The sequence below is a fragment of the Muscardinus avellanarius genome, assembly GCF_963383645.1.
Source record: "Muscardinus avellanarius genome assembly, chromosome: 1".
Lineage (NCBI taxonomy): Eukaryota > Metazoa > Chordata > Mammalia > Rodentia > Gliridae > Muscardinus > Muscardinus avellanarius.
In genome coordinates, this window is record NC_137786.1 from 54,750,434 (window position 1) to 54,763,934 (window position 13,501).

Sequence of the window (13,501 nt, forward strand, 5' to 3'; positions counted from 1 at the left end):
CTTTAAGTTTTTATGGGTGCACTGTAAACATACATCTTAATGGAGTACAAGATGGCAGAGGCACACATGCACATATCACTCATATGCACATCTATCTTTTTAAACATCAAGTGATATTTAAAGAAATTCAACTACTTTGTACAGGATGTGAAAAATAATAACAACAATTAAAAAACACAAACAAAAACTGGTTCTATGTATATCTTTTAAACATAGCATATTCCTAATAACTCTCTGTATACATACATGGCAAGGAATTTCTAGGTTTTCATTCACTGCAAAGGATAAAGACTGTGCTCTACATTTTCTTAGTACAAATTGTGGAGGCCTGACCTGGCTCTCCTCCACAGCTTAATTTCACTGATATGATGAAAAAATTAAACACAGATTCTCAACACTGGCCTATTTATTAAAACCCAAACTGCATCAATAGGCAGTTATTAAAAGTTCAGTAATGTAGTAATCAAACAAGCTAGTTAATAAACAAGTCAGGCACCATATGCATGCATTAACAAATTTCAAAGAACTCAAAACCACTAAATATTTGTAAGTTAAAATGATACCACAATTATTTTTCTCTCTTTGATTAAGCATAAAGAATACTAGGGCAGGCAGTGTAACACATGCCTGTAATGCCAGTACTTAGGGGGCTACAGGAGGATCATAGGTTCAAGGCCAGTCTCGGCAACTTAGCGAGACCCTATTTCAAAATAAAAAATAAAATCAGGCTGAGGGTATAGCTGAGAGTACTGGGTTCAATCCACAGTACAAAAATAAAATTGATATAATATGGGAATTCTAGATTACAAATAGCAAATGCCTTTACAAATAAACATCCAAACATGCCTAAGTTACTTGCTCTGCAAGTTTTACAAATCAGCTATTCTTTTTTGTTTGTTTGGTTTTGTTTTACAGTACTGGGGATGGAACCCAGGAGCATTCTACCTCTGCACTACACCTCCAGCCCTATTTGTTAGTCTTTTTATTTTTAAAACAGGGTCTCACTGAGTTGCAAAGGGCCTCGCTAAGTAGCTGAGGCTGTCCTAGAACCGACATCCTCCGGTCTCTGCCTCCTGAAGGCTGGGATTACAAGTGTGCGCCACCAGGCCAGGCAGATCTGCTGTTCCTGATGCAAGCCACACCCAGACTGCCCACAGCCATTCTGTATTTACAGGCTTGTTACCTGTCACATTCATTTCAGCTTCGCAAATGCCCCGTGGAGCCCTGACAATCCAGTCTCGACCATGCAACCAGAACCACATCAACTCAACAGTTACTCTCTAGAGTTTCAGAAGCTGTACTAATAGTATAATTTCAGAATGAAATATTTACCTTCATCTTTTAATTGGTCAGCTTTCCCCACATCTTCAGGCACTGAGTGTGAGAGGGGCCGAGCATCATTCTGAAATTAAAAAAAAGTCAATGTACTTCTATTTAGCTACATAAAGAGTCATCCCAGAGTACTATGAGTAGTAATAATAAATTATAATATGATCATTATTTAATATACATGCTCATATATGAATAAACACACATATACAGATTTTATTTATTTATTTATTGTGGTACTGGGAATGGAACCCAGGGGTCTTCTACATCTGGGCTAAAACTCCCAGACCTATTTTACATTTTATTTGGAAACAGGGTCTCACTAAGTTGCTGAGAGCCTCACTAAGTAGCTGAGGCTGGCTTCAATCCTGTGCAATCCTTCTAACTCAGCCTCCCAAGCACTGGGATTATAAGCGTGCGCCACTACGCCCAGTACATATACAGATTTAAAAACAGACTGGAAAGGCATATATAGAGCAAGAGGTTAACAGTAGTAATAGTTGGAAGTAAAAGTTTCAGTCTCCTTTTACATATTGTCCCCATTTTTAAACAATGAGCATACATTCATTCCATAAGGTGAAAAATAGCCTAAAATTGCTATTTTAGTACCTACTGTCATCCTCAAAACTTTTTTGCATTAATAATGTTCAAACAAAAGATGGTTTTGAAGAGTAGATTGAAAATTCAGAAATATCTTGAGTGGCACTAGAATACAATGTATTTTTCCATTCTGAAAAATCTCTAAAATTACATTGGGGTGTGTGTGTGTGTGTGTGTGTGTGTGTGTGTGTGTGTGTGTGAGTGTAGAGTAGTACTGGGAATAAAACCTGGGGACAGTTTACCTCTGAGCTACATTCTCAGCCCTATTTTACTTTTTATTTTGTATTTACTTATTTTTTTAATTTTTGTGGTACTGGGGATTGAAACCAAGGGTATTCTACCTCTGAGCTATATACCCCCAGCCCTGTTTAATTTTTCTTCTGAAACAGGGTCTCCCTAGGTTGATGAGAGTCTTATTACTTGCTAAGGCTATCTTTGAACCTGCAATCCTCCTGTCTCAACCTCCCAATTACTGGGATTACAGGAGTGTGCCACCACGTCCAGTTTTTTTTTTATTTTGAAACAGTCTCACAAAATTGCTTTGGCTGGCTAGTGAACCTGCAATCCTCCCGTCTCAGTCTCCCAAGTACTGAGATTATGTGTGCACTTCTGCGCTTGACTAAATTACATTGCTTTAAGACATATCTCAAAGTTCAAAATAAATCCACAATTTTCAATAAAGTTTAGACATTATGCCTCTGTACTACATTTAAAATATATCCATTGTTAACTGTCTTGACTATTGTCTCCATAAAATGGGTAGATCTAACATTGGAAAATTATTTTGCTAAATAATCACAAGTGCAAAATTACTGATGAAGAATGAGTTTTGTCCTTATCTTTAAAAATATTTCTCTACTTATTAGTTTTCCTAAGCATAAGATACTAGAAACTTTTTTCAAAGTATACAACCAAAACAGGAACCTTCCTAAGTAGAGGTCACTAATTAAAACTGAATAGTCTAAAGACATTTTATTGCCCAATGTACTTGCTTTTAGGGGGTCTTTCTATTTTAAATCTTCCAACAAGCCTAGGCAGCTTATAAATAGAGAAAAAGTGAATATTTTGGGTCTTTAAAAAAGGCATATTTTAATAGGATGATAGTCTATTCTGTCTTCCTAATGCTTCTTAACTATTTCAATGAAATTACCATAGTTTTATACTTTGAAAACTAGTTCTCATATTCACTGAGTAAATTTGGGCAGCTCATGATATGGAGGCAAAGGTCACACACTTTAGAGAGAATGAATCCATTTAGTATACATATAAACTTTGTGGAGCAGAAAAACAGTATCCTAAAATTAAAATACAGCATTCACGTACACTAGGTGCCCGACATGGTGGAGCATGCTTGTAATCCCAGTACTTTGGAGACAGGAGGATTGCAGGTTCGAAGCCAGCTTTGGCAACTTAGCTAGGACCTCCACAACATAGTGACACCCTGCTATCAAATAAGAAATTTTTAAAAATCAGGCTGGGGGTATAATGTGGAGGTAGACTATCTCTGGGTTCAATTCCTGGTATCAAAAATATATTTGATGAGACAAGTAATTTCTTTATAGCAATGATGATGCTGTTTCATATGTGTTGAACTTTCTCTGCCATATTCTGTTAACAGATACATAGGAGATAAAGCCACAGCTATAAAATAGGACTCCTAAAAGATGATGACACAGTTAACACTATCACAGATGTAACAGGGAGCCAGTTTCAACAAACTGCATTTCTAAAATATTATGTAACAAAATTTTTATGCAATCAGAGAGATACAGCAAAAGTGGGGGAAAGAGCTTTATTCAAACAGGGTAAAAATTGATTGGGCTTCTTGAAAGGTCCAGATTTCTTCAGTATGAAGTCAGTAGTAATAGGAGCTAACGCGCAAGCAAATCCAAGTCTGTCTCACTGGCTAGCTGAGAATAAAGAGGGGCCACCTCCTTCCCCAGGGAGGACTGGTGCCCAGCGAAGAACCACAGCCCACCTTAGCCAGAGGGAAGGAAAAGGGAGCTCCCTACTGGGGCGCACAGAGACAGGACACTAAGCGCCTTACATCCTGTCCTAGAACTAGGATTCATCTGCTGATGAATTAATATGTAACTCAGTCTTCTTTTCTCATTTCATACTCATTTCAGTGTGAAATGAGTAGCTTGCTGTCAAATTAGCATCCTCATTGCAACTCTAAGAACCTCTTCACAACATGTTCTAGAAACAGAGCCTGCAAAATCTAGCCAAATGTGGTATTGTCAGCGATCTCTTTTCCAAGCTGAAGTCATGTCAGCCTCAGACCTGAATTCTCCTTTTTTTTTTTTTTTTTTTTTTTTTTTTGGTGGTACTGGGGTTCCTGGAAGCCCTTCTACCTCCGGGCTACACTCCCAGACCTATTTTTACATTTTTATTTGGAAACAGGGTCTCCTAAACCAGCGCACGCAGCTGGCTTTGAACCTGCATGATCCTCCTGTCTCTGCCTCCCAAGCGCGGGGATTACAAGCGTGCACCACCACACCCGGCCTGAATTCTCCTTTATGAACCAAAGCTCCAATACAGAGCTAGGAAAATAACAGGAGCTCACTAGTAATGGAAACGTAATAAGGAACACGCGGGAGGCCACCCTGAAGCCCTGTGCTCACTAACCTTAAAATTTTCAGTCTTGTGAACAGTTTTCTTAAAAGGCCAGAAATCAGAGACAATATAAACAGTCCTAGAGAGGAGGGATCAGAAAACGAGGTTTCCATCTTAGTTTTGCATACTGACCTTGAACCCCGGCTCTGTTTTACAAAGCCCTGTCAAGGTCCAAATTTGATGAAATCTGCCTCAGAAAACTATTTAATTTCAAATTAATCTATTTATGCCTAATTGCTTTCTAGACATTAAAACTTTCACTCTAACTTATAATCCACATTTCTGGGGAATGTCAATGTAGATGTCAGAAACCTAAAAATACTCATACTGTAAACGATCTAAAAGTTGATCAAGATACTAAGATGAAAATCTAAAGCACATTAAATGAGTTATATTTCAGGTCCTAAATTATATTCATATGAACTATCTACATTATACCCAAGAAGAAGTTAATCACTTGCCTGATCCTTCAGTGATGAAAAATCCAGCATAAAATTAGAGTCACACATCAGATACTAATGAGAAAACGATGACTACATACCTTACAGAAGGAATTTGTGAACATTTCTGTCAGAGGCTGCGAAACTGCTAGATGTGTGTCTTCTGAGCTGATCTTAAAAACTGTCTCCAAGCACTGAATTGCAACTTGAAACAAATTTTAATAGTGAAAAAATTAGCAACTACAAAAAAGAAACCACTTTTTCCCCCCTCTAGAACCACATTGTGGAAAATGAGTATTTATGATCATGGGACATAGGAAAACTAATTGGTTCAGCTGCAGAGAGAGGTCTGCTTATACACCAAGCTGTTCAGGTAAAGACGAGTTGATTTCTTATTCTTCACTAAAAGATAAATGTTACCTAGAGTATAATTTCTGAATATATATAGTATATCATATCTTGTTGAGGGCTACCAGAGAAAAAGAGCAAACCACTGACAACGTACTCTCTATCAATACAAAATTAACCATCAATGCCTTAGTGCCCTGAACAAATGTACAATATTATATATATTTTAAATATGAGAAATGGGGTTATAGATCTGATTAAAAAGAAAGAGTCCCCGGCATATGCACAGCACAAATTTTTATTCTTGGTATACTTATGTGAAATAAGTATTCAAAATTCATTCGTGTGTGCAAATTTACCAAGTGTCTACTAGAAATTACAGTAAACTTAAGAACAACAAAATCACTCTCTGCATGATAAATGGTTTACATTTAATAAAAGTGGGATGGCTGACACAATAAGTAAAAGAATATAGTATATTTAGCATATTGTGATAGGAACCTCATCTATTTTTGGTATAGAACCAGATAATTGGTTGGTCCAGACTGGGTATAAAGACAGGCTTTATTTGCAGTTGAAATCATATTTTAATTTCTGAGGTAATAAAAACAATCAAATCTGTGGAAGAGATATTTCTTTGCCATCTCCCTCCCATCCCCAAAAAAGTAGTAATTTATAAATAACATAAAAGATTGAGAGACACCAATAAATAGAAAAAAATAAAATGAAAAAAAGAGAATATAACAATCCTAGCAGCATCCAGAAAATTATTGCAGAATTATGACCAGACATATGTAGGTTTGATGCATTATCTGCTCTGATAAACAGGCTCTATGGGAACGTAAATACTGTTACGATGAGTCCAATTTTGAATAGATGATATCAATAAAAGTTTAAAAAAAAGATCGAGAAAACCAAATAAAACCATTAACCAACAACCAGAGTCTCTGGAACCTGAGTGCTGAACACTGGGAGCACTGAGCAGTCTCTGAGGCGCTCTGAGGGATTCTGCTGCACTGTCCCGTGGGGGTAGTTTAGTCCAGCTTTGATCTCAGCTGCCACTAACCGTACAACACAAATCTGGTACATACCAGACACAAATCAGTATCACTGAGGTCACTGCAAGGTACCTTTTATAAAAAAAACATGATTATGGCTGGGTGTGGCGGCGCATGCTTGTAATCCCCGTGCTTGGGAGGCAGAGACAGGAGGATCACGCTCGTTCAAAGCCAGCTGCGTGCGCCGGCTTAGGAGACCCTGTTTCAAAAAAAAAAAAAAAAAATATATATATATATATATATATATATATATTTAAATAGGTCTGGGAGTGTAGCCCAGAGGTAGTAGGATTTCCAGGAACCCCAGTGCCACAAACACACACACACACACACACACACACACACACACACACACACACAAAACATGATTATGTTTCCCAGCCACCCAATTAAGATGATTGGGGTGCAATAATTTAACTTACTTAACTCTCAAAATTTTCACTTATGAAACAGATTATTACACTAGATCCTCCTTTCAGGAGACCATATTCAGGAACAGCTCATTAAAAAAAAAACTTTTAAAATGCTATACATATGCTGGGCATGGTGATACACACTTGTAATCTCAGTACTTGGGAGGCTGAAACAGGAGGATCGCAGGTTTGTGGCCAGCCTCGGCTACTTAGTGAGGCCCTTCACAGTTAGTGAGGCCCTATTTCAAAATAAAGAATTAAAAATAGGGCTTGTGTGTAGCTCGGAGGCAGAATGCCCTTGAGTTCTATCCTTAGTAACACACACACACACACACACACACACACACACACACACACACACATGAAAGCTATAAAAACTTATTGTTCCACTTTTTTTAGCAAACAAAAATTATCTTTGGCATTGATGGAGAGTAAGACAATGAAGAATCCTTTTCAATGATACTGTATCACATCTGTAGCACTTTATTAAAAAGATTCCACATGCTATGTTCCTGCTACTGGCTGATTCTGGTTCTCTTTACAGTGTTTCAGATGGGAAGGGCAGATATATCCACCTAATTCACTTAGATACTAAGATACAGACCAGCTACCTGATAGGACCAGGATTTAGTTCACCAACTCAATTCAACAAATATTCACTGAGTATGTATCATGTGTCAGGTACTTTTTGATACATTTTATTTTATTTTATTTTATTTATTGTGTGGGGGCGGAAGGTACTAGAGATTGAACCCAGGGGCATTCTACCTCTAGCTCTATTTTATTTTTTGTAAAATAAAACCAAGATCTCACTAAGTTGCAGAGGGCCTCACTAAGTTGCTGAGGCTGGCTGCAATCCTGCAATTCTCTTACCTCCGCTTCCCAAATACTGGGATTACAGGTGTGCCCCACCACACCCAGCTTGATACTCTTAAATATATCAGTGAATAAAAAAGAAAAGCTCCCTGGCCTCTTGGGGTTTATATTCTATTAGAGAGGTAGACTCTAAACAAACAAGTGTTACAGGTTAGGAGGGGCAGCAGACTGAGCGGAGCATTCCGAGCAGGTCTCTCTGAGAAAAGAAGTTTGACACAGACCTGGAGGAGACAGGGGTATTACCTGGAGGAAATGGGGGTATCTGGTCAGGGTAGACCATTCCAGGTGAGGAGGCAACAAGAGTAAAAACCCTTAGGCAGAAGGATTTGGTGTGCTCACAGTAAGGTAACTAATTTTGGTGAAACCAAATGAGAAACAGTAGGTTAACAATATTTTACAGGAATCAAAATTACGTAGCTCCTTCAAACAATGGCCAAGGAGCATGGAGGAGTCATTGCCAGATTCCAGGTAGAGAAATAATAGATACTGCTGCACTCTGAAAAGATCACCAAGTAGCTGTGTTTGGATAGACAAAGAAGCAAGAATAAAAACAGACCAGTTAGGCATTAGCACAGTAAAACAGGCAAAAAAAAAAAATAGTTGTAAGTAGGAATAATATCAGGTGGTCAGATGGTAGACATACTTTTAAGGGATTTAAGATGTAATATATAAGAAAAAGAGTCCAACATGTCACCCAAGTTTTAGCCTGAGCAAAGGAAAAGCTATAGCTGCCATCGCTGAGCCAGGGAAGCTGTGGGTAGAGCAGATTTTAGGTGGGAGGATCAGTTCAGTTTTGGCAAAGCTAACTTTGAGATGCCTATTATACATGCAAGTGAAGATATCTAGTAGGCAGATGGAGATACAAGTTTGGGTTCAGAAGAAAGGTCTGGACTGAGGCTACAAATTTAAGACATTTTAACATATATATTCAGAGTATTTAGAGCCAAGAAGCTGAATAATGTCACCTAAGAAATAAGTATAAATAAGAGAAAAAAGGGACTCTGGGCATGGCAGGCCAGGCAAAATAAGAGGAATCAGAAAAGAAGAGAGAGACAGCAAACAGTAAGAGAAGATGGCAACCAAGAGACTATGAGGTGTCTCAGAAAGGTAAGTGAATAAAGAAGATGGGGATGTGGAAACTAGGGAGTAACTGGGATACCCGGGGCACTTCAGATACTGGAGAAAAACCCTCAGTGGAGCCAGAGAGGTGGTCCAGGGGAAGGGAAGGATAAAGAATGAGGAACAATGAAGGAATTACTACCATCGGCTTTGGTTACATATGTGATAAAACTAATTTCAGCCTCAGTCTTCTATATGGAGAGAGGGATGCAGAGGATGCCTGGGGGATGGGCCAACCAAGAGCTGTGTGCACCTATGTCACTGTCAGCACTATTTACATTATGATGCAAGAGTACAATGCAACAATAAAAGTATATAAAATTAGATTAAGTGCAGGGGGAGAAGATGAAGGAGTGATCATGTTTATCACTGGCTGCTAACAAATCAAATAAAGACAGAACTGCCCAATGGACTAATTACATAGAGATTGCTTAGTGACCACCAGTGAGAGCAGTGTTGACAGAGCGATGGAGAGGATTTAAGGGATAACAGAAGGGTGTTATCCCTTAAACATGGTGGCGCACGCTTGTAATCCCAGCATTTGTGAGGCTGAAACCGGAGGGTCGCAATTTGTGGCCAGCCTCGGCTACTTAGTAAGGCCCTTTGTAACCCAGTGAGACCCTGTTTCAAAATAAAGAATAAAAAATAGGGCTGGGGGTATAGCTTGGAGGTAGAATGGCCCTGAGTTCCATCCCCAGTACCATAAAAAGAAGAAAGGAAAGAAAGAAAGAAGAAAGAGAGAGAGAAAAGAAAGAAAAGAAAAAAGAAATAATAGAAGGAACCCTGGCATGGTGGTACATGCCTGTAATCTCAGTACTTGGAAAGCTGAGACAGAAGGATTGCAGGTTCAAAGCAGGCCTGGGCAACTTAGTTAGACCCTATTTCAAACAATAAGTAAAATAAGGCTTGGGGTAAGTACAAGTTATCAATCCCCAGTACCACAAATTTTTTAAAAATCAAAAACAAAAAGGGCTGGAGGTATATCTAAGAGGTAGAACCATCCTGAGTTTAGTCCTCAGTATGGAAGGCAGGCAGGCAGGCAGGCACAGATAACTTTTGAGATGACTTTGCTGCAAAGGGAAACAAACAAACAAATAAAATAGGCAGTTCTTTTTGGGGGGAGGTAGTATTACAAGAATATTTAAGAATAATTGTGGTTTGGTTTTGCTTTTTTTTTTTATTAAGAATGGAGAAATAAGTTTATGATTGAGTGAAAATGATCCAGTAGAGAGAAAAGTTTGATGGTATAAGACAAGAGGGTCGATTAACCTAGAGTGATATTCTGTGGTAGGTGAGATGGGCTGGGATCTAGTGCACCAGTAGAGGGGTTCCATTTAGAAAGTATAGTCCACCTATGGTAATGCTCAGGCAGGGGATGTGGGTGTTGATGCTGGCAGATGGCCAGTGAGAGTTGGTGGAAGTTATCTGATTATTTCAATTTTCTTAGTGGAGAAGAAAATTTTCAGTTGAAAATGAATACCCAGGAGGAAGTTTGGGAGTTTGGGAAGACATGAGAGAGCATTAAGATGATCATCTAAGAATATAAAAGTATGAATAAGCATGGAACAATTAGTGTGATCACCTGGCAGCACCTAAACTCTGTTTGAAGTTTACAGTCATGAATTTATTTACTTATTTATTTATTTATTTATTTATTTATTTTGGTGGTGGTACTGGGGTTCCTGGAAGCCCTTCTACCTCCAGGCTACACTCCCAGACCTATTTTTACATTTTTATTTGGAAACAGGGTCCTAAGCCAGCACGTGTGGCTGGCTTCAAACCTGCGTGATCCTCCTGTCTCTCCCTCCCAAGCGCGGGGATTACAAACGTGCACCACCACGCCCAGCCTACAGTCATGAATTTAAATGGGACTAATCAACAAAGCTGTATATTTTGCTCCATTAGTATATAGCTTTATGGATTTGGGCACAGTTATGTTTAAACAAGGTTATGTTTTGCAAGAAAAAGGAGATACAAGGTAATTATTATAATGATCAACCATGGAATTTAAGATGAGTAAGAACAGGGGTGGGAAAAATCAAGGGAGTAACTGATTGTAGGTGTTGGTGGCATTGTGGCTGCATATGGATTGTTCCCCAAGGACTCATGTGTTAAAGGCATCGTTCCCAAATGTAGCAGTGGTCAGAAGTGAGGCCCTTGGGATGTGTTGGCTCAGTCAGTAGATCAATCCACTGAGGAATTTATCATTTGAATGGACTATTGGTAAGTGGTAGAAATTGTAGGAGGTGGGACCTAGCAGAAGGAAGTGGGTTTTTGGAAGTATGACCTTGAGTACCATATCTTGTTCCTGCCTCCTTCCTCTCTTTCTCTGCTCCTGGCTGCTATGAGCAAACAGTTTTTCTCTACTGCCTCCTTCTGCCATGATATTTTGCCCCACTTTAGGCCCAAAGCAACCAAGATAGTCAACCATGCATTGGACCCTCGGAAACTGTGAGCTAAAATAACTCTTTCCTCCTCCGAGTTGTTTTTATTAGGTGTTTGGAACAATGAAGAAAGCTAACACAGATGGGTTTGAAGAATCGTTGGGTCAGGGATTCTAGAGGAAGTAAGCTATAAAGACAGGGAGCAGTGGTCAGGAAATGAAATGGTTAAAACAGGGATTATGAGAGGAATAGAATTTATTTCTTCCTCTTTTTATTTACTTTTTGTGTTAGAGGCGGGTACTGGGGATAGAACCCAGGACCATTCTACCTCTGAGCTATACCCCCAGCCCTATTTTTAATTTTTATGTTAAAACAGGGTCTCACTAAGTTGCTGAGGTTGGTCTTGAACCTGTGATCCATCTCATCCTCCCAAGTACTGGATTACAGGTGTGCGCCACCACGCCCAGGAAATGGAATACATATTTTGATAATAAAAAGATCTAGGGAAGGGCTTCTCAATCTCAGCATACAGACATTTTAGATCACATAACTTTTTATTGTTAGGGGTTATCCCATGCACTGTCATATGTTTCGCAGTCTCTACCCACTAGATGCCAGTAAAACCAGCCTTGAGGATGTGACAGCCAAAAACTGTCTCCAGACTCTGAAAGTTCAGAACCACTGACCAAAGGTAGAGCCAAGTAGTTGAGATCACGAAAAGAGAAAATGTCAAGAACTGAGAGTCAAGGGAGCTGGAAGAATCCTCATGAGTATACTGGGATTTCCAAGAGTTGAGACAGGAATAGTGCTTGAGAGAGTGACACGGGGGCACCGTGGCACATGCCTGTAGTCTCAGTTAGTCAGGAGGTGAGACAGGAGCATCAACTGAGCTCAGGAGTATGAGACCATCCTGGGCAACATAGCAGGATCCCATCTCAAAAAAATAAACAAAAATAAAAACGGAGCAGATGTCAGTAAATGATAATAATTACAAGGAGTGGCTGACATAATCCGATAAGACTCAAAGCTGATGACACACCAGCTTCATAACAGTGGCAAAGCTGGTGCTAGAACTGAGGCTCCTTTCCTAGGGCTTTTTAAAATGTCTAGAAGGTGGGCAGACACCTCCACATGATTTCATGTTCAATTAAATTAGACTCACAGAGTCAAAAATAGGGGTCAGTCACAAACAATTGGCACCATTTCTGACTGCCATATATAACAAACAGCTGAAGGCACATATTTTTGGCTGAATACCATCCTAAAAATAGGACATAACATCTTGGTTTTTTAAAATCTTTCAGTTTTCTTTCCGGCCCTTAAAAACATTATGCTGCCTTTGATAAGAAAAGAAGCATCTTTTATGAAATGGTTCCACTTATCTGCTTGCCACAGAGCAATCATAACCAGCATTTGCCTTAGATAACCAATCAGCACCTTTATACTCACACAGTCTGACCATCAAGGAGAACAAAAAGACCTTAATATTAAATGGACTCATTTGCAATGTCCTCCAACTGTGCATCACCTGCTCCTCTCACTGCCACCTGAAAGACATCATATCACCAGACTGCAAGCAGATTTAGAGCAAATGCCCAATTTCCATTGCTACCTCCTTAAAGCGTATTTATAAGGTAAGTACTCAAAATTAAGAGATGGGTACCCTTTCTAGGAGAAGCAGCTTCAAGATGGGAAATTCAAACTGTACAGTTACTTGTTAAGTTCTTCTAAATGTACTCTCGTTGCAATAATTAAGGAACCTAGGCTCACTGAACTTCCACAGCCCATCTGCAGAAATCTATCTTGCAATGGTTATATGGAATTTAAATTTTATAATGCATAAACATGAGGCACAAAGATGGTTTCAAGGAAACACATGATGCATCTAACTCTTGCTCAACTTTACAGATTACGGAATGCAGTACTTAATGTTTACATAAAGCAAGGATGAAATCCTCTCATTTTGAGTCCTAAAATAGGCACATGTCAGTTCACCAATGGTATAATTCATCTAGATTTTTACATAGGGCTATTACAATGACTAAGGTATTTTCATGTATTATTTCTAAACTTGATGGTTTGCTATTAGAGAAAGAAAACAAAATCTTCAGGATAAGAACCAAGATTTAAATCTCAGCCTTCCTCTGGGTTCTACCTCCAGTACCACAAAAAAAAAAAGAAAAAAAAGAAAAAAATTTCAGCCTTGTCACATATAAGCTGTTATATTACTTAAACTATCTGGTTTCATTTTTCTCATCTGCTAAATGGGAATAATGTTGATTTAGTTGCTCTGAAAACAAAATTCCCTGTAATATGAA

At 38.8% G+C, this 13,501-nt stretch overlaps 1 protein-coding gene across 1 annotated transcript in view; it reads right to left on the reverse strand.

Annotated features, from left to right (window-relative positions):
* SGTB (small glutamine rich tetratricopeptide repeat co-chaperone beta) overlaps positions 1 to 13,501 on the reverse strand; it is a gene marked incomplete at both ends in the record, with an annotated part of 53,804 nt that overhangs the window by 39,971 nt on the left and 332 nt on the right. Inside the window, 2 exons of the mRNA XM_080716609.1 lie at positions 1,333 to 1,402; positions 5,087 to 5,190. Coding sequence (XP_080572735.1) covers positions 1,333 to 1,402; positions 5,087 to 5,190 — 174 coding nt within the window. The remainder of the gene's footprint in view (positions 1 to 1,332; positions 1,403 to 5,086; positions 5,191 to 13,501) is intronic.